Source organism: Pelodiscus sinensis, unplaced genomic scaffold, assembly GCF_049634645.1.
Source record: "Pelodiscus sinensis isolate JC-2024 unplaced genomic scaffold, ASM4963464v1 ctg60, whole genome shotgun sequence".
NCBI lineage: Eukaryota > Metazoa > Chordata > Testudines > Trionychidae > Pelodiscus > Pelodiscus sinensis.
In genome coordinates, this window is record NW_027466001.1 from 737,091 (window position 1) to 755,877 (window position 18,787).

An 18,787-nucleotide genomic window follows, 5' to 3' on the forward strand; every position below is an offset into this window, starting at 1 on the left:
TCGGCCTCCTCCCGAGCCAGTGGGATCTTCGGCCTCGCGTGTTGCTCCAGGGTCGGGCTCGTATTGGAAGAGGGGCAGCGGCAGGATCCGAGCCCGCCTGCCTGGGGAGCCGGTGCGGTGCTCATGGCGTTCCCTTGTCGGGGAGCCAGGCCCCTGCGTGCCATTAGCGCTGCCAGACGGGTCCCTGGGAGGAGGGGCGTGCAGGCCGCGGGGGGAGGGGGAGAGGAGATTTCCAGCCAGCGGGGGAGATGCGATGGCGCTGACGTGTCACTTGCTACGTGCCAGAGGCAGACTGGAAGCCCCAGGTGATTGTGCTGCCGATCCCCGTCCCGATCTTCGTGCCTGTGCCTATGCATCTGTACTGCCAGAAAGTACCCGTGCCTTTCTCCATGCCTGTCCCGGTAAGCAGGCGCTCCGCGCTGAGCCCTCTCCCCTCGCCTGGCTGGGGCAGGCACGGCCGGCTCTGACCGCTGTCTGGTAGGTGCCTGTGCCAATGTTCCTGCCCACCACGCTGGAGAACACGGACAAGATCGTGGAGACCATTGAGGAGCTGAAGGTGAAGATCCCTTCCAACCCCCTGGAGGCCGACATCCTGGCCATGGCCGAGATGATTGCGGAGGCGGAGGAGCTGGACAAGGCCTCCTCAGACCTGTGTGGTAGGTTTCTTTGCTGGGAGCCAGCCCGTCTGTCCGGCTCGGCGTCTGCCCAGCCTGGCGGGAGCGGGGACACCCGAGGAGCCGCGACTCCGTCTGCAGCCCTGTTGGCGGACAGGAGTCCCTGTCCCTCGAGCCAGCGCGGCCCAGGCAATAGCGTCTTCCAGGTGGGCACTGGAGAAGGCTCTGCAGCCTGAGAGTCTGTCCAAGTCTTGTGCCTGGGGGCAGGCTGGGCGGCACGGGAGTGTCCTGAGCCCTTCTTGTGCCCGCAGACCTGGTGAGTAACCAGAGCGCCGAGGGCCTGCTGGAGGACTGCGACCTCTTCGGGCCAGCCAGAGACGATGTCTTAGCCATGGCGGTCAAAATGGCCAACGTCTTGGATGAGCCTGGCCAGGACCTGGAGGCCGACTTCCCGAAAAGTAAGAGCAGGTGCTGCGGGGCAGTCCGCTCGGCCTGCCGGGCCCTGCTGCCCAGGCTCTCCCTGGCAGCGGGAGGCAGACGGGCTGCCGCGGTTGGGGCGGAGCGGCCGAGGGCCGTGGCCGCGCTGGAGTCTCTGCGTATCGCAGGGAAGGTGGCTGGGCCCTGCCGAGTCAGGCTCCCGGGCGGGGGAGGTGCAGCTGGGGTAGCAGCAAATCCCGCGGAAGGCCAGGCCGGGGGTGTCGGGTCCCGCAGACTCCCGCTTCGGCTCTGCTGCGTCTCCACGTCGTGAAAGGCCCCGAGGCTGGAGCCAAGAGACTGAGCGGGGCGAGCTCCGTCAGGCAGTGGCCGGCTAGAGGCCGGGAGCCCGGGAAGGGAGTGCAGCAGGCGACTCCGCGGGGGAGGGGACCGCCTTGGAAGCAGGAGCCCATCGGCAAAGCCCTGCGTGGCCGGAGCCTGCCTCCCGGAGCATCCCTCCCAGTCCCCCCAGCAGTGCCTAGTAGGGCGGAGCACAGCCTGGCCCGTCTAGGGCTCCCCCAGGGAAGCCGCAGCGCGGAGTGGGGCCGTTCTCGGGCATTCGATGGCTGCTGTCTCACTGGTCCCAGGAGGCCCCTCACTTGAGGAGGGGAGACGCCAAAGAGCCAAGCCCCGTGGGCCTGAGGGAACAGCCAGCAGGGCAGCGGCCTGGCCGTGGTGCTGGAAGGGGAGAGGCTGGAGGGACCCTTGGGGTGACGTGCTGCGCTCTGTCAGAGGCCCCGGAGTCGTCATGCTCTGCCGCTTGGTGCTGTCAGTGCTGCTGTTGGCTGGGGCCGGGGCCGGGGTCCCTGGGTAACGCCCACGTTAGCCCAGCTGGCTCTGTCCCTTTGGAGGGACCGCATGTCTGGCAGGGTCCCCCCGCCCTAAACCCTCTGCTCTGCCTTGTTTCCCATCAGATCCTCTGGACATTAACCCCAGTGTGGACTTCCTCTTTGACTGCGGGCTGGTGGGGCCAGACGACGTCTCCACCGATGCAGACCTGCCTCGCGCCGTGCGGAAGGTGAGCGCGGCCTGGGCGTGTGTGGGGCTGCCGTGGGCATTGCCTGCTGAGCCCTGTGGGGGGCTGGTCAGCTCAGGCCTGGTGGGGACAGGAGGGGGGGTGGCCACTGAGGGGACTGCAGCCTAGCTGCTGGGTTCTCTCCTTGGACACCTGCTAGGTGCCCTCTGGCTCCAGATTTCCCTTCCGAGGGAGAAAGGCTGCTCGGCTCTAAGTGCAACACAACACAACAGCCAGCCTGCCGCCTTGTGTCCTGCTCCTGGGGCTCCACGCAGACCTTGGGGATGCTGTTTGCAGATTGAAATCACTGCAAAAATCCTGGGTTTCGATCAGGTTTCCCACGGCTGCTTCTTCACCTGTTTCTTCAGGGCATGGTGCTGATCTGATCACTTACACGTTAACTGACCGCGCAGGATGCCTTGTACAGCACGGAAGGGGGACTCTGTCCTTTGTTTAGATGTTTATTAGTTTAGGAAATAGCCCATAATACTCACTCCCTGCGCCACGCTGCCGATGCGGGAGCAGTGCGAGAGGAGTGGTAAGAACTAAATGGCGCACAATGGCACTTCTGTTTACTAAACGCAATCTGCCGCGCTACACCGATGTTTCACACGTGCGACTGCACAGTCTCCTGAGCTGCTGGCTGGCAGCTGTGCTGAAACTCTTCTCTTGTCATTTTCTATGTGATTAGCTCTAGCCACCAAGACCTCCGAACGCTGAGTGCCGGGTGTCCTTACACCCTACTGCTAGCTCTCCCCTTCCCGCTGCCATGGTCAGGTTGATGCAGATCTAATACGGACTGTGCGTAGGGCGCACTTCATTGTGGAGCCAGCCCTGTTGGAGACAAGTACAGGACGGGGTTCCTTTGGGAAAGCTGAGTGACGCTGACGTCCAATAGGGAGCAGGCTTACGGCATCACCGCTCTGGTCTGTTCCAAAATAAGGGGTGCGAATACTGTCCTGAAATAAGACAATTACTCTCAGCGGCACCTCTCGATTTCTCCTACTGCGTCTGTCTGTCCTGCATACCTGGGGCACAAATTACACAAGCCGCGAGGATTAGCTGAGCTCCGCTTGTTTTCTGGCAACATCCACCCCAGCGAAGCGCTTGGGAGTTTACTTGTTAACACGCCTAGAATCCTAGCGCACTGGCCGTGGGACCTCGAGAGATCATCGGATCCATTCCTCTGCCCTCGTGGCAGGACCAAGCACCGTCTAGCTCATCCCTGCCAGGTGTCTGTCTAGCCTGCTCTGAAATATCTCCGGAGATGGAGATTCCACAGCCTCCCTAGACAACTTCTTCCAGCGTTTAACCACCCCGAGAGGCAGGAAGTTTTGTACGAAAAGGCAGCGAGAGGGTCTTGAGAGCGATGCTTTGCCACGTTGATCCACATTGTTCTTCAGCCACAGACTGCCCAGAAGCAGGTCTCTGCGCGGGAGCCGTGTTAGTCTGTACCTGAAAACACTCGAGCACAACGAATAGCCCGGCAGCACCGTAGAGACTGGCATGTGAGGCTGCAGGGTTGGGTAGTCGGTAGGGGCTGCCGGACTTCGCTGGGTTCCGTTTTCCCAAGGAGCGGTTTTCCTTACGAGGTTTCATTCTTGCAGCCGGGCCCTGCACCGTCTTCTCGGCATGGCTCCTTTCTCGCCCAGGGAGTGCGTTGCGTCCGGGCCTTCCCAGACGCTCTCGCACCCGGGAGTCAGGGCAGGTTTTCTGTGGCAAGGGCGGAGGGGAATATAGGAAGCTGTGTGTGTGCTGAGGAACGTCTTCCCTTTTCTTCCCCTCTCCACTCCACTGTCTGTCTGCTGCCTCTGTCCCTAGTCCGTGTCTTCCCGCCCTCTGCCGCGCCTGGCCCAGGGCGCCTCCACCGCAGCACGGCACAGAAGCAGCGTGGCCCAGCCTGGCTCTGGCTGCGTGTCACTTGAGTTTGCTGAGAAACAGGGATGGAAAGCCCAGAAGTTTCAAGAGGCAAGGGCGGGTAGTTCGGCTGGGCAGACCAGAGCCGTTACCTCATTGCACGAGACTTAGCACGTCTGGGAGATTTAATTGTCACTGCTCGTCTTGCATGAAACGTTTAGTATTTTATAGATTTAAAACGTTTTTTAAAAATCTGAATTGTATCCGCCCTGGTGAGTGCACTGACCCAGAGAGCTTGGTATCTCAGAGCTCCTGCGCCTTGCCGACTTGCTGCTGCACTTCACAGCCTCCGATGCCTCGCTGAATGTGTGCATCTGGCGCTGCACGGGAGCGGGCTGCTCTCATGTTGACCGTCCATGCTCCTGGCTGCCACCAGTCTGCCCTAATGACTTCTTTGCCCACCATGCCTGGGCTGCTCTGCTGAGGGTGGCGTGTCCTGCGGGCCAGGCATGCTCACACCCCAGGCCATGCCTACGTTGCAGAGCTTTTCCGGGCTATCGGAGGTACCCTGGCAACGCTCTGGCACACCCAAGGAGTGCGTCCGCTGTTTCAGAAGAAGGGACGTGCTGGGAGAGGAGGTTTTTCCGAAATTTGGCCCCGTGTAGACGCGCCAAATGGCGGAAACGCCTCTTCCGGGGAAGAACGCGGTTTGCAATTTGCGTGTCTTTCTTGGATTTATCTCCGCAGTCTGGACATGGCCCCCATGTGACCTTCTCTTGCTGGTCTCCCCACTGATCCCGTCTCACCGCTGCGGTTGGGGGCGCTCTGGAGAACAGCATGCCCGGTCCCAGGTCTCTGAGCCTGTGGCTGCCCCGGGGCGCCGGGACTGGGAGTAACGCCTGCCTCTGGCACGCCCAGCCTTACGGTGCACTTCTCTGCAGGGCCAGAAGCGCCTGGTGCTCTCCGAAAGCTGCTCCCGGGACTCCATGAGCAGCCAGCCCAGCTGCACAGGACTGAACTACTCGTACGGAGTGAACGCCTGGAAGTGCTGGGTGCAGGCCAAGTACGCCGGCGGGGAGTCCAGCAAGGGAGAGGAGCTGCGCTTCGGGCGTAAGTGCTGCCGCGCCCAGTGGGGAGAGCAGAGCCCCAGGGCCTGGCCTGACACGAGGAGCCTGAGGTTGCTCTATTCTGTCTCCGCAGCCAAGCCCATGCGCATCAAAGAGGACATCCTGGCCTGCACCGCGGCCGAGCTCAACTACGGCCTGGCCCAGTTTGTCAAGGAGATCACGCGGCCCAACGGCGAGCGCTACGAGCCAGACAGCATCTATTACCTCTGCCTGGGCATCCAGCAGGTAGGGGCTGCATGGTCCCCCCCGCCTCTCCTGGCCCCACTCCCCACACAGACCTGCCCCCAGGCCCTAGCAGCTCTGTGGGCTCTAGCTGGGGGCTTGCTCTTCAGGGCTGTTTTCCCAGGCCTCTTGTTCTCCTCCCCCTTCGCCCCTGCCTCTGCCCTGCCAGGGATGCCTGTGCTGGGTCAGTCCAGTGGCCCAGCTCAGACCGCAGTCAAGCCAGGTGTCCCAGAGGCCTGGCCAAACCCAGCTTCCGGCGGGTGCCTGTCGGAGGCGGCACAGGCGGCTACGGAGCCACTTCCTGAGCTGTGCCAGGACTGTGTTGTTCATAGCCCCACTGACGGGCCAGCTGCTGAGCCTGCGGGTCCGTCTCCCTTCCCTAGTCCGTGGAGTGGGGCTAGGACCAGCCTTGTTAGGGCATCTCCGTGGTGCCAGGAACTTCTCGGGCATCCGTGTTGTCAGGCCACACACGCTGCTCCCCAGCTGGGCACCACCAGTCACCTTGCTGCCAGGGCTGGTTTCCTGCACCAGACTGCACAGGCCTAGTCTGTGCCAGGGACTGCGTTTCTGCCCCCGGCCCTCTCCGTTTCGCACTCCAGGGGGCTAGGCCAGCTGCTCACGTGCTCCCCTGGAGCCCGAGACTCTGGGGGTCCAGGTGGGGATCTTCCTCCTCTCGCTGTCCATCGCCTGAGCCACTCGGGGCTGTTCCTGGAGCACGCTGGGTCGCAGGAGGGGGGCTCATCTCACCATCAGGAGCGGGTCCGTGGCCTGACACCCACTGGCCACCAGGCCCTTTCCATGCCGCTGGGACACCTCGGCTGCAAGCTCTAAGGAGAAATCCCAAGGAAGGTCTGTGGAGATGCCTGTTGACCCGCAACCGCCCCGGGTACCGGTGAGCCTTCCCCTCGCAGGGCTCCAGCGCTGTCCCCACCAGGCCCCTCGGGTCTGGGACGCGACCCGGTACAGGCGAGCCTTCCCCTCGCAGGGCTCCAGCGCTGTCCCCACCAGGCCCCTCGGGTCTGGGACGCGACCCGGTACCGGCGAGCCTTCCCCTCGCAGGGCTCCAGCGCTGTCCCCACCAGGCCCCTCGGGTCTGGGACGCGACCCGGTACCGGCGAGCCTTCCCCTCGCAGGGCTCCAGCGCTGTCCCCACCAGGCCCCTCGGGTCTGGGACGCGACCCGGTACAGGCGAGCCTTCCCCTCGCAGGGCTCCAGCGCTGTCCCCACCAGGCCCCTCGGGTCTGGGACGCGACCCGGTACCGGTGAGCCTTCCCCTCGCAGGGCTCCAGCGCTGTCCCCACCAGGCCCCTCGGGTCTGGGACGCGACCCGGTACAGGCGAGCCTTCCCCTCGCAGGGCTCCAGCGCTGTCCCCACCAGGCCCCTCGGGTCTGGGACGCGACCCGGTACCGGCGAGCCTTCCCCTCGCAGGGCTCCAGCGCTGTCCCCACCAGGCCCCTCGGGTCTCGGACGCGACCCGGTACAGGCGAGCCTTCCCCTCGCAGGGCTCCAGCGCTGTCCCCACCAGGCCCCTCGGGTCTGGGACGCGACCCGGTACCGGTGAGCCTTCCCCTCGCAGGGCTCCAGCGCTGTCCCCACCAGGCCCCTCGGGTCTGGGACGCGACCCGGTACAGGCGAGCCTTCCCCTCGCAGGGCTCCAGTGCTGTCCCCACCAGGCCCCTCGGGTCTGGGACGCGACCCGGTACCGGTGAGCCTTCCCCTCGCAGGGCTCCAGCGCTGTCCCCACCAGGCCCCTCGGGTCTGGGACGCGACCCGGTACCGGTGAGCCTTCCCCTCGCAGGGCTCCAGTGCTGTCCCCACCAGGCCCCTCGGGTCTGGGACGCGACCCGGTACAGGTGAGCCTTCCCCTCGCAGGGCTCCAGCGCTGTCCCCACCAGGCCCCTCGGGTCTGGGACGCGACCCGGTACCGGTGAGCCTTCCCCTCGCAGGGCTCCAGCGCTGTCCCCACCAGGCCCCTCGGGTCTGGGACGCGACCCGGTACCGGCGAGCCTTCCCCTCGCAGGGCTCCAGCGCTGTCCCCACCAGGCCCCTCGGGTCTGGGACGCGACCCGGTACAGGCGAGCCTTCCCCTCGCAGGGCTCCAGCGCTGTCCCCACCAGGCCCCTCGGGTCTGGGACGCGACCCGGTACCGGCGAGCCTTCCCCTCGCAGGGCTCCAGCGCTGTCCCCACCAGGCCCCTCGGGTCTGGGACGCGACCCGGTACCGGCGAGCCTTCCCCTCGCAGGGCTCCAGCGCTGTCCCCACCAGGCCCCTCGGGTCTGGGACGCGACCCGGTACCGGTGAGCCTTCCCCTCGCATGGCTCCAGCGCTGTCCCCACCAGGCCCCTCGGGTCTGGGACGCGACCCGGTACCGGTGAGCCTTCCCCTCGCAGGGCTCCAGCGCTGTCCCCACCAGGCCCCTCGGGTCTGGGACGCGACCCGGTACCGGTGAGCCTTCCCCTCGCAGGGCTCCAGCGCTGTCCCCACCAGGCCCCTCGGGTCTGGGACGCGACCCGGTACCGGTGAGCCTTCCCCTCGCAGGGCTCCAGCGCTGTCCCCACCAGGCCCCTCGGGTCTGGGGGACGACCTGGCACTGCCCCGGGTAACCACTTGGCTTTCGGCCCTGGGCAGTTCTGTGGTGCCCTCGGCCCCAGAGAGGTTCAAGGCCATGCAGGACCGTTTGCAGGGTGGTGAGGCCGCTTGCCTGGTGTCAGCAGAGTTCCTGTAAGTCGTTGGAAATCAGCCATCTGCCCTTGGCAGGGTCGTCCTCCCTCGCAGCCGTGGGCTCAGGAGCCCGCAAAGCTCCTGTGAAACTCACCAGCTTTGGGCCTGCCTGCTGTAAAGTGCTTGGAGAAATGCAGCTGCTGGGACACCCTGCCCTGCACGCTCTGGCCGTGGCCACGGCAACCGGTAGCAGCCAGCAGGGCAGGCGTCAGTGCGCCGAAGGAGAAGGACTGGGAACAGAGGGATGTGATGGGAAGGAAGATTTTTGCCTCCTCCACCTGCAGATCCGGATTGCTAACCGCATGGCACATTTGGGCAGCCTTTCCCTCCCCTAGCCCAGAGAGGTGCAGAGGTCCCAGAGGCGGCATTCGGGTCTGGGGGCTGGCCCCACACTTCCCCCAGTGCTACCCAAGTGCCCATTTTGACTTAGAACATAAGAACGGCCGTGCTGGGTCAGACCAAAGGTCCATCTAGCCCAGTAGCCTGTCTGCCGACAGTGGCCAGCGCCAGGTGCCCCAGAGAGGGTGGACCGAAGACAATGATCAAGCGATTTGTCTCCTGCCATCCCTCTCCAGCCTCTGACAGACAGAGGCCGGGGACGCCATTTTATCCCCTGGCTAATAGCCTTTTATGGACCTAACCTCCAGGAAATTATCCAGCTTCTCGTTAAACTCTGTTATAGTCCTAGCCTTCACAGCCTCCTCTGGAAAGGAGTTCCACAGGTTGACTACAGGCTGTGTGAAGAACTTTCTTTTATTAGTTTTAAACCTGCTACCCATTAACTTCATTTAGTGTCCTCTAGTTCTTCTATTATGGGAACTAATAAATAACTTTTCTTTATTCACCCTCTCCACACCACTCACGATTTTATAGACCTCTATCATATCCCCCCTCAGTCTTCTCTTTTCTAAACTGAAAGTCCCAGTTGCTTTAACCTCTCCTCATATGGGACCCGTTCCAAACCCTTAATCATTTTAGTTGCCCTTTTCTGAATCCTTTCCAAGGCCAAAATATCTTTTTTGAGGTGAGGAGATCACATTTGTACACAGTATTCCAGATGTGGGCGTCCCATAGTTTTATACAGGGGCAGTAAGACTTCTCGGTCTGGAGGAGCGTTCCTGTTGTTCCCCTCCCGCGTTCCTTCCATTTGGGGGCCGGTTGGCTCACTTTCTCAGCGCTTGCAGGTTGGCCACCAGTAGCTCAGTCCTGAGGACCATCAGAGGCAGATACGTCCTGGGGTCCTAGAACTGGAAAGGACCTGGTTACTGAGTCCAGTCCCCTGCCCTCCTGGCAGGGCCAAGCACCGGCCAGACCACCCCTGCCCGGCGTCTGTCCAACCTGCTCTCACTGTCTCCAGAGGTGGAGACTCCACGACCCCCCGGGCAATTGATCCCAGCGTTTCATCCCCGACAGGCAGGACGTTTCTCCTAATGTCCAACCCAACCTCCCTGGCTGCCGTTTGAGCCCGTTGTGTCTTGTCCTGTCCTCAGAGGCCAGGAGAACCATTTTCCCCTCCTGCCTGTGAGCCCCTTTTGGATACTTGCAAACCGCTAGCAGGTCCGTGAGGTTCCCCGTGGTCCCTCGCCAGCCGTCCCCACCGTATCTCAGGCGGCTGCTTTGCTGCCGAGGCCCTTTGCATCGCTGGGGAATGGGGAGCTGGCGGTTTGTTGCAGCGGAGCACTATTTTCCATATATGGCGCTTCCCTTTGGCCTTTCTTCTGCCCCTGGGGCTCTTGCCAGCCACGTGGTCGTGTAGCCTCTTCCCAGACCTGGGCACTTGGCTGCAGATGGGGCAGACGCGTCGGCCCCCACTATGCACGGTGGCCCGGTGGGGGCTGGTTCTGAACCTGGCAAGTCCAAGTTCCTTGGGCCCTAACAGGCTCCACCAGCTCGATGGCAGTTTGCCACCCGTGCTGCCGTCTCCGGTTTGCAGGCCCCCAACTCTCCCAGGACAGCCGCACGTCCACGCTTCGGACCCAGCGCCCTCTGCCGGCCCTGAGCTCCTTGCAGGGGGGGTTGGAGCGTCCCTGTCTCTGGCCCCTACCAGCCAGCGCGTCTAGGGGTGAGCAGGGCCTCGCTGCGTCTCATGCTGGAGCCCCAGGCCCTCTGCGCTGCCCAACGCGCTTTTCAGACGGTGCTGGGGCTCAGCAGTTCAGACCGCCCGCCGGGCCCTGGCGTGTGAACGGGCAGGGCGCCAGGCGCTCTGCCAGGAGGCAGCCGAGGGGGGCACACGTCAGGAGCCGACCGCTCGCCTGGGCTCTAGAATCGGCACAGACCTTGAGCCGTGTCCTCTGGCTGGTCTTGCAGCTCGGGGCATGTTGGCCACTGGCCTGTGCCAGGAGCGACAGTAGAAATGCACCCGCTCTGCTCTCACGGGGGCCTCCGCTGGCTCTTGGTTCTGCGGCCTGCTCCTTCGTGGTCCCGATCCTCCCATCGGTCCCCCTCCAGCTGAAGGCAGAACATGCCAAGCTCCGTCTCGTGGTCCCAGCATGTCCAGGGCAGGGCTGGTTCTCTGGCCTTCTCACGCTGCCCTCCCCTTCCTCTGCATCCCTAGCTCCCGGCATGCCACGTGTGGCCGTGCCCGACGGGTGCTACGTGGCAACAGAAGGGCGGCGTGCCTGGTGACAGGGCAGGTTTCCACTGTGCTGGCTTCTCTCCAGGCCGTCTTGGAGCACATGCCGCCTGTCAGTCTGGAGTGCGTCTGGCAGCCATGTCAGCGCTTCAGCCCCACTCGGAACATCCGTCGTCCCCAGGGACACGGGAGCCGATCCTTAGCCGGGCTCCTTTGCCTCCAGCCTCGGCTCTGAGCCAGCCCTGGGGGGCCGTTCTGTGGCCCTCGCTGCTCCAGTGTCCGGCGCAGATAATATCCGCGGGGCGCCCGGCAGCAGGAGGCTCTGCTGGCACCTCCTGAGCCGCGGTTCTTCAGGGACAAGCGACTGATCACACCCGTCCTTGACTGACGTGGCATCTCAGTTCCATCTGACCCGGGTGGGATCCATTGGCTGCCAGGTGACATCCCACCTTGTGCGAGGACAGAGCGGCACGGCTCTGCGCCCGCCCCGCCCCCCCGCTTGTCTGAGCTGATCGCACTGGGGGCCAGGCGCTCTCTGAACGGGTCCAGGAACTAGCGTGTGCTCCCTGGGGGCGAATGCGTTCAGCGAGACTACGGGCCGCCGGGCTGGGGGCAGGGCTGCTCGTCGCTGGGGGCAGGCCCGTGATCCCTGCCCCCAAGCCGAGTCCGCGGCTCCGTGGGCTTGTGAAGCAGAAACGGGCCGTCCCTGTACCGGGGGCTCTGTGCGAGGATGCGGCTGCGCAGCACGTTCGGGGAACAAAGGGGAGCAGGGCACTGCCACCTGGGGGGCCTTTGGATGTGAGCGTCGTCTCCCACGGCAGCCCTCCAGCTGCAGCCCCCGGGGCGCGCCCCAAGGGGGCCCAGCACGGAGCCACTTCCTCTCGTGCCCCACACGCTGCCACCTCCCAGCACTGACCCTGCTCTCTCCCCTCTAGTACCTGCTGGAGAACAACAGGATGGTGAATATCTTCACAGACCTGTACTACCTGACCTTCGTGCAGGAGCTGAACAAGTCCCTGAGCGGCTGGCAGCCCACCCTGCTCCCAAACAGTACGTGGTCGGGCTTCCCAGCCTGCGGGCCCCACGCCAGGCCTGGCCGGGGACTGAGCAGCTCAAGGGCTGGCCCAGGCTCGCTGGGTCTGTAGAGCCGGGGGAGGGCCTTCCTCTAGCCCCTTTGGGCCAGGCGTTCCAGAGCGGGGGCACCGCCCGGCTGTGGCCAGCAGGATCCCAATGCCCAGAGCAGAGGTTCGTCCCCTCCCTGGCGCCCTGGCCTGCTCCAGGCAGTAAGCGAGCCAGCCTTCCCAGGGCACAGGGCCCGCGCTGACACCCACCTGGGGGCGCGGGTAGCGGAACTGGCCCAGCCTCTGGCCTGCCAGGGAGGCTTCGGGCTGGCACCGTGTGCCTGGGCTTTGCAGGGGGCTTGCGCCCGGCCTGCCACGCTGATCCCACTTGGGCTCTGGCTTGGCCTGGGGCTGGCATGAACCAGCTGTGTTGGGGGGGGGGCAAAGGCCTGCAAGCTCCCCTGGCTACTCCAGCGGGGCTCCCCCTCCACCGGGCAGGGCTCATGTCACAGGCGTTGGCCTCGCCCACCCCCGGGGCCCAGCTCCCTCCGCCCAGGGGAAAGACCCAGGGCAGGGCCCCAGTGCCTGTTTCACGCTCCCCGACGTGCGAGACTGGAGCCGCGGCCTCCAGCTCCCTGTCGGCCGAGCGTGACCCCGCCCGTGCCTGTGCTTGCAGACACCGTCTTCTCCCGCGTGGAGGAGGAGCACCTGTGGGAGTGCAAGCAGCTGGGGGTGTACTCCCCCTTCGTCCTCCTCAACACCCTCATGTTCTTCAACACCAAGTTCTTCGGCCTGCAGACGGCGGAGGAGCACATGCAGCTGTCCTTCACCAACGTGGTGCGCCAGTCCCGCAAGTGCACCACGGCCCGGGGCACCACCAAGGTGGTGAGCATCCGCTACTACGCCCCCCTGCGGCAGAAGAAAGGGCGAGGTAGGCGCCTGCGCGGGTCTGTCTCCCCGGCCCTGCCCCGGCCTGCGCGGCTCTGACGCGGCCTCTCTCTGCAGACAGCAGCTCTGGGAAGCGGAAGCGGGAGGAGGAGCTGCCCCTCCTGGAGCAGCGGGAGAACAGGATGAACCCGCTGCGGTGCCCAGTCAAGTTCTACGAGTTCTATCTCTCCAAGTGGTGAGTGTCCTGTGCTGGAGGGGGGCAGCGTGAGCCCGTCGGCCCGTGCCTGCAGGGGAGCAGCCCCAGGCCGGCTCTGGCTCGGCGGGGCTGAGGCCGGGACCTGGTCTCAGCAGAGGTGGCTGCGGGGCCTCGGGCCCTTCCTCCCGCTGAGGGCATTGGCCAGGCCCCTGGGGAGAGGCGCTCCCAGCCTGGCTCATGAGCACCTTCCCTGCAGGAGGCCGAGGAGTGCTCCCCTGCGGGGGCCGGGCCCGGGGAGTCACTGCATTCCAGCTTGGGGAGAGGGACCCTGTGGGCTCGGGCTGCCTGGGAGCCGGGCGGGTTCACTCTGCCCCTTCTTGCCACAGTCCCGAGAGCCTGCGGAACCGGAACGACGTCTTCTACCTGCAGCCCGAGCGGTCGTGCATCGCGGAGTCGCCGCTCTGGTACTCGGTCATCCCCATGGACAGGAGCATGCTGGAGAGCATGCTGAACCGCATCCTGGCCGTGCGGGAGATCTACGAGGAGCACAGCCGGGGCGGCGGCCTGGAGGAGGACATGGACTGAGCGCGGGCTGGGGGCTGCTCTGCGGCGTGGGGGCCTGACCAGCCCGGCACCTGTAGGACTCTGACCATCCCTGCCTGATGCTAGTGACAGGCCGTCCCCTCCCTCCACCAGCCCTGGCTCTGCCTGGCGGGGCAGGGTCCCACTCCCCGTTCTTCCTGGGGTGGAGAGACAGAGCCAGTCCCAGTCCCTGTCCCGGCCGGCAGCCCCACGGGTCTGTGCCCTCTCCCCGGGGCTGGCCTGGGTCTCCCCTGCCTGGCGTGATGTGAGCCCTGGGCCGCGGGGTCTGGGAAGTGACTGTTCTGCGCTGTGGGGGGCAGGCTGGGCCTAGCAGCCCCCCAGGAGGCCCTGGGCCTGCGGCCAGCTCCCTGCCCAAGCAGCAGGGGGAAGGGAGCCAGGCTCCGTGCCCGGGCCTGGGGGCGTGGTGGGTAGCAGGGTTGGCTCTGGGCTGGACCGTTGCCAGCGCAGCCAGAGGAGCCCGGCTGTGCTGCCTTTGGCACCTCATCTCGGGGCTCCTGGAGGCCCTTCCCCAGCTCTGCATGAGCTCTGGCTTCCCCTGCATTGTGCATCACAGCAGCCACTGGGGGGCGCTGAAGCTCTGCCGCGGCAGCGGGCGTGGGAGCCAAGGGGCCCGCCCTCTCTGCCCCCAGCTGCAGCAGAATGGGGGGCGCTCCCTCTGCTCACCTGGCACGATCAGCTGGAGGCAGACACCTCTGCGCCTCGGCTCGTTGCTGCGGGGCTGGGCAGGCCGGGGTCTCTGCCCCAGCGCTGCTGTTCCCCCTGGCACCCTCCCCGCGGTGCTTTGGTTTCTGCTCGGCTGGCGGCGGGACGCGGCGCTGGCTGAGCTGTATATATTGTCAGGGACCTGGCCCGGGCCCTGTCTCCATGTCGAGAGTGAGCCAGTCACCGGTCTTGTCGTAGTGATAACGGGGCGTTAGGACGAACCTTGTGTCTCTAGAACCATTCATTTCAAATAAAGACGCAAAAACCTGCCCGCAGGTGCCGCCCTTCGCCCACCCCTCGCCAGGGCTGTCTGCCCCCGCCCAGCGCTCGCAGTCACCAGCCCAGAGCGGGGCCTGGCCCTGCCAGCAGGGTCAGTGCTGGCTAGCATCGAACGCAGGGCGGCCTGGATTCCTGACGGCTGGGGGCATGGCCTCCCTGCCTCCATCTGCGAGCTGAGCAGGGAGGGGCCAGGCCGTGTCCATAGGGAGCACCCTGGGCGCAACACAGCCTGCTCCAGAGGCTGCTTCTGGCTGGGACAGGGCAGAGTGAGGGTGGGAGGCAGCCAGGAGCCTTGCTGAGCTGAACTGGACCTCGTGCTGGGCCTGCAGGGCACTGGGCCTGCCCGGCTCCAGGGGCACTGATGGCGCCTTCCCCGCGTCACTGTGGCGCTTGGGGCAAGTCCGGCAGCAGCCTGCTGTGCTCAGGCAAGTGAGCAGGGGTGAGACTGGTCCAGGGCAGACGTGGATCCTTCTGCCCTCGCAGTGCGGCCGGGGTCCTGAGGGCAGGGCGTGGGCCTCTTCCCTTCGGGTGGCCCTGCACGCAGGTACGCTGGGCAGGGGCAGAGAGGAGCCGCCCAGAACCAAACCCCTCCCCTGCCAGGCGCCGGCCCGGTTGGGCTGCGGGAGAACAGGCAAGGGGCCTAAATGCAGGGTCCCAGGGGGGCCTTGCCAGGAGCCGGCAGCCGGCGCTGCTGCTGAAACCGCAGTGTCCCACCCGCAGCCTTTGCTTTCCTGAGGGGTCGCGCGCTGCCCAGGCTGAGGCGCCGGGCTGGGAGGGCCGCGTGGCGGGAGTGGCTGCAGCGAGCCTGGGCCTTCCTGATCCGAGCAGCACCTCGGCCCAGCAGCCTGTTCCCACAGCAGCCCGCCGAGCCGGGGGACCCAGTGGGCCCTGTCCGAGTCCCTGCAGGGCCCGGGCGTGGAGCTCAGTTGTGGGGCAAGGCCAGCCGGCTGGCAGCCCAGGCACGGGGTGGAGCATCTGTCCCTGTGGGCTCCCTGCCTCCTGCCCGCCGGCCCCAGGCTCTGGACGCTGCACTGTGGGCCCAGGATTCCCATGGCGGGATGCTCCGTCTCCATGGAAACGCAGCAGGCTCCTGTGCTGCAGCCTCGGGGCGACAGTGCTTGTCTGGCACAAGAGCCTCCGTGCCAGCCTCGGTCAGACCGCCAAGTCACCGGGCCTCGGCCTGGCGCTGGCTCTGCCGCCCTGCCGCAAGGGCTCTTCCCTGGCCTGGGCGGCCTGGCCCGGCCGGCGCGTGGTGACGCCCAGGTGGTACATCTCGATCAGGTTGAGGAGCAGCGACAGGCTGGCTGCCGCCGTCATGAAGAGGACGAAGATGGTCTTCTCGGTGGGCCGGGCGATGTAGCAGTTGACCGTGTTGGGGCAGGGCCAGCGGTCGCAGGTGTACAGGGGCTTCAGCTCGAAGCCGTACAGCGCGTACTGGCCCGCCAGGAAGCCTACCTCAAAGAGCATCTTGAAGACAACGTTGCAGATGTAGGTCCTCAGGATGGCCCCCCGCAGGCGGATTTGGCCATGGCCCTCGTGGGCGGGCGGCGTCTGCTGCCCCCCGCGCTCCGGCTGGGCCCCCCCGCTCGCCCCTCGCAGCGGCCGCTCCAGCCCACGCAGCAGGTGCAGGACGTGCCCCAGGTAGACCAGGCTGGGGGTGGAGACGAAGATGATCTGCAGCACCCAGAAGCGGATGTGGGAGATGGGGAAGGTTTGGTCGTAGCAGACGCTCTGGCAGCCGGGCTGCTTGGTGTCGCAGGAGAAGCCCGACTGTTCGTCCCCCCAGACCTTCTCAGCAGCGGCCCCCAGGACCAGGATGCGGAAGATGAACAGGACTGTGAGCCACACCTTCCCCACCACGGTGGAGTGCTCCTGGGCGCTCTCCAGAAGCCTCCCCAGCAGGTGCCAGTCGCCCATGAGTGCCAGCGCGGGCTCTCCTGCGAGAGGAGACACCCAAAGTCAGCAGCCTGCAGACCCTGCGCTGTGCCAGTGGGCACCCTGCCCCGGGCTGGGCTCGCCACCGGCCTCTGACCGCAGCCTCGCTGGCCGATAGCTGCCAAGCCAGGGCAGGAGCGGGTTAGCCTGGGGCGACTTGAGTCCCTCAGCTGCCTGCGGCTACAAACCCTGCAGGTCTGGTATCTCGCTCTGAGGGCCGACTGCTCGGGACTGGCCGTACCCTCTCCCTGCTGGACACTGGCTCTGGGGGCCCAGGTCCAGCGCGGCTCCTAGCCCAGCTCCCCAGCAGCCGCTCAGTGGCCGTCGGCACAGGCCAGCGGAGCGGGTCCTGGTGCAGGGAGCCAAGTGGTGGGCCGCAGGGGGGCCTCTTCTCGCTAGGGATTAACCCGGGGAGAGCTCCAGCGTCCAGTCAGCCTGGGGCTCACAAACCGCTGCCCCCCAGGCCGCCAGGGCCACGCGGGCGGGGGCTGAGGACAAGGGCAGGGCCAGGGGCTTTAGGAGCAGCCCCAGGGCCTAGAGCATTTGGCAGCAGCCCGGAAGCTGCGGGCCAAGGCCGAGCGCCCCTCACCGGTTGCAGACGCTGGTGCCTCGTGGGTGGCAGGTCCCCGCAGCCCCAGCGGTGTCTGGCTGCGTCCGGCGCGGCTCTGCCAGCGCATGTGCAGGCTCTGGGAGCGGGCGCGGCGCGAGCGGCAGAGGACACAGCCACTGGGAATCTTTCCACCTCTTTATTTTTGGCCTGGGCACGTTTCTAAAAATACTCCCTGCTGCCGGGCAGGGCGTCGGGGCAGCGCCCTGTGACCGAGCCTGAGCAGCTCAAGGCCGTTGGAGGGCGCGTTCCCTGCCTCCCCGCACGGCTGGGCAGAGGCTTTTTGCAAACCAGGCCTCTGACCCCATCCTCGCCTGGGGCCAGCCGGGGGTGCTCCACACGCTGCCTGGAGGGGGAGGGCCCAGTGCTGCCTGGCCAGCTGGGGTGCCCTCCAGCCAGAGCCCACCGCACCGAGCTCTGATGGACCCTGCCCGGGGCGGGGTGGAGGGCTGCAACAGCCCCTTTCCCATCTCGCTGCCGTGGGGATGGGCGCACAGTGCGGTGGAGCTGGTGCCCAGCCAGCGGTGGGCTCCGTGATCAGCTGGGGCCAGCCCCCAGTGGGAGAAGAGAGGCTCCACCCCCAAACAAGCAGGTAACTCCACTGCCTGGAGGCAAGGTTACTGCCTAATCCCTGGGCCAAGCGGGGAGCCACAGCCCCCTTGGCATGTGAGAGGAGCATCCGCTGGGGCGGGGCAGGGCCCAGGCCCCCCCCACAAGGCTCCACCCAGCCCTAACTGGCCCGGCTGCAGCGCCACTTGCCCCAGCCTGGATCTATGGCTTGGCTCCCTGCTACAGCTCCAGCCCCTGCCTCGGACTCTGGCGCCAGCCATGGCTCCTGGGGGCTGCAGGGAGGTTCCATTGGGGGGGGGGGGGCTGCCTTTAAATGTTGGGGGCCCTCTGGACCCAGGTTTGCCATGGACGCGCGTCATGTTCGGAACTCAACTTGCTGCGGGGTACAGGCTGGAACCGGCACGCTTGTCTGTATCGCGCACTGCCCACGAGCCCCGGCACCCTCCGCTCCACTTCCTAGCAGGGCGGCGTGCGGGGTACAGGCTGGAACCGGCACGCTTGTCTGTATCGCACACTGCCCACGAGCCCCGGCACCCTCCGCTCCACTTCCTAGCAGGGCGGGGTGCGGGGTACAGGCTGGAACCGGCACGCTTGTCTGTATCGAGCACTGCCCACGAGCCCCGGCACCCTCCGCTCCACTTCCTAGCAGGGCGGGGTGCGGGGTACAGGCTGGAACCGGCACGCTTGTCTGTATCGCGCACTGCCCACGAGCCCCGGCACCCTCCGCTCCACTTCCTAGCAGGGCGGGGTGCGGGGTACAGGCGGGAACCGGCACGCTTGTCTGTATCGAGCACTGCCCACGAGCCCCGGCACCCTCCGCTCCACTTCCTAGCAGGGCGGGGTGCGGGGTACAGGCTGGAACCGGCACGCTTGTCTGTATCGCGCACTGCCCACGAGCCCCGGCACCCTCCGCTCCACTTCCTAGCAGGGCGGGGTGCGGGGTACAGGCTGGAACCGGCACGCTTGTCTGTATCGCGCACTGCCCACGAGCCCCGGCACCCTCCGCTCCACTTCCTAGCAGGGCGGGGTGCGGGGTACAGGCTGGAACCGGCGCGCTTGTCTGTATCGCGCACTGCCCACGAGCCCCGGCACCCTCCGCTCCACTTCCTAGCAGGGCGGGGTGCGGGGTACAGGCTGGAACCGGCACGCTTGTCTGTATCGCGCACTGCCCACGAGCCCCGGCACCCTCCGCTCCACTTCCTAGCAGGGCGGGGTGCGGGGTACAGGCTGGAACCGGCGCGCTTGTCTGTATCGCGCACTGCCCACGAGCCCCGGCACCCTCCGCTCCACTTCCTAGCAGGGCGGGGTGCGGGGTACAGGCTGGAACCGGCGCGCTTGTCTGT

The 18,787-nt window shown here is 66.1% G+C and overlaps 2 protein-coding genes across 4 annotated transcripts in view; one reads left to right on the forward strand and one right to left on the reverse strand.

Moving 5' to 3' along the window:
• The window catches only part of ZMYM3 (zinc finger MYM-type containing 3), a 60,681-nt gene extending 46,359 nt beyond the window's left edge, over window positions 1-14,322 (forward strand). For 2 of the 3 annotated variants that reach the window (XM_075918002.1, XM_075918001.1), the window contains exons 16-25: window positions 286-401; window positions 482-656; window positions 926-1,072; window positions 2,003-2,106; window positions 4,902-5,070; window positions 5,161-5,312; window positions 11,539-11,653; window positions 12,341-12,595; window positions 12,670-12,787; window positions 13,135-14,322. In XM_075918002.1, coding sequence (XP_075774117.1) covers window positions 286-401; window positions 482-656; window positions 926-1,072; window positions 2,003-2,106; window positions 4,902-5,070; window positions 5,161-5,312; window positions 11,539-11,653; window positions 12,341-12,595; window positions 12,670-12,787; window positions 13,135-13,333 — 1,550 coding nt within the window. In that variant the 3' untranslated portion in view covers window positions 13,334-14,322. The remainder of the gene's footprint in view (window positions 1-285; window positions 402-481; window positions 657-925; window positions 1,073-2,002; window positions 2,107-4,901; window positions 5,071-5,160; window positions 5,313-11,538; window positions 11,654-12,340; window positions 12,596-12,669; window positions 12,788-13,134) is intronic. The other variant, XM_075918003.1, reaches the window with a different exon arrangement.
• A 73-nt stretch (window positions 14,323-14,395) lies between these two features.
• On the reverse strand, window positions 14,396-16,925 carry LOC142825860 (gap junction alpha-3 protein-like). Its single transcript, XM_075918007.1, has 2 exons — window positions 16,857-16,925; window positions 14,396-16,269 (listed from the first exon to the last, which is right to left on the reverse strand). The coding sequence occupies exon 2, from the start codon at window positions 16,247-16,249 to the stop codon at window positions 15,485-15,487; it is 765 nt and encodes a 254-aa protein (XP_075774122.1). The 5' UTR covers window positions 16,250-16,269; window positions 16,857-16,925; the 3' UTR covers window positions 14,396-15,484.
• Window positions 16,926-18,787: the final 1,862 nt, after the last annotated feature.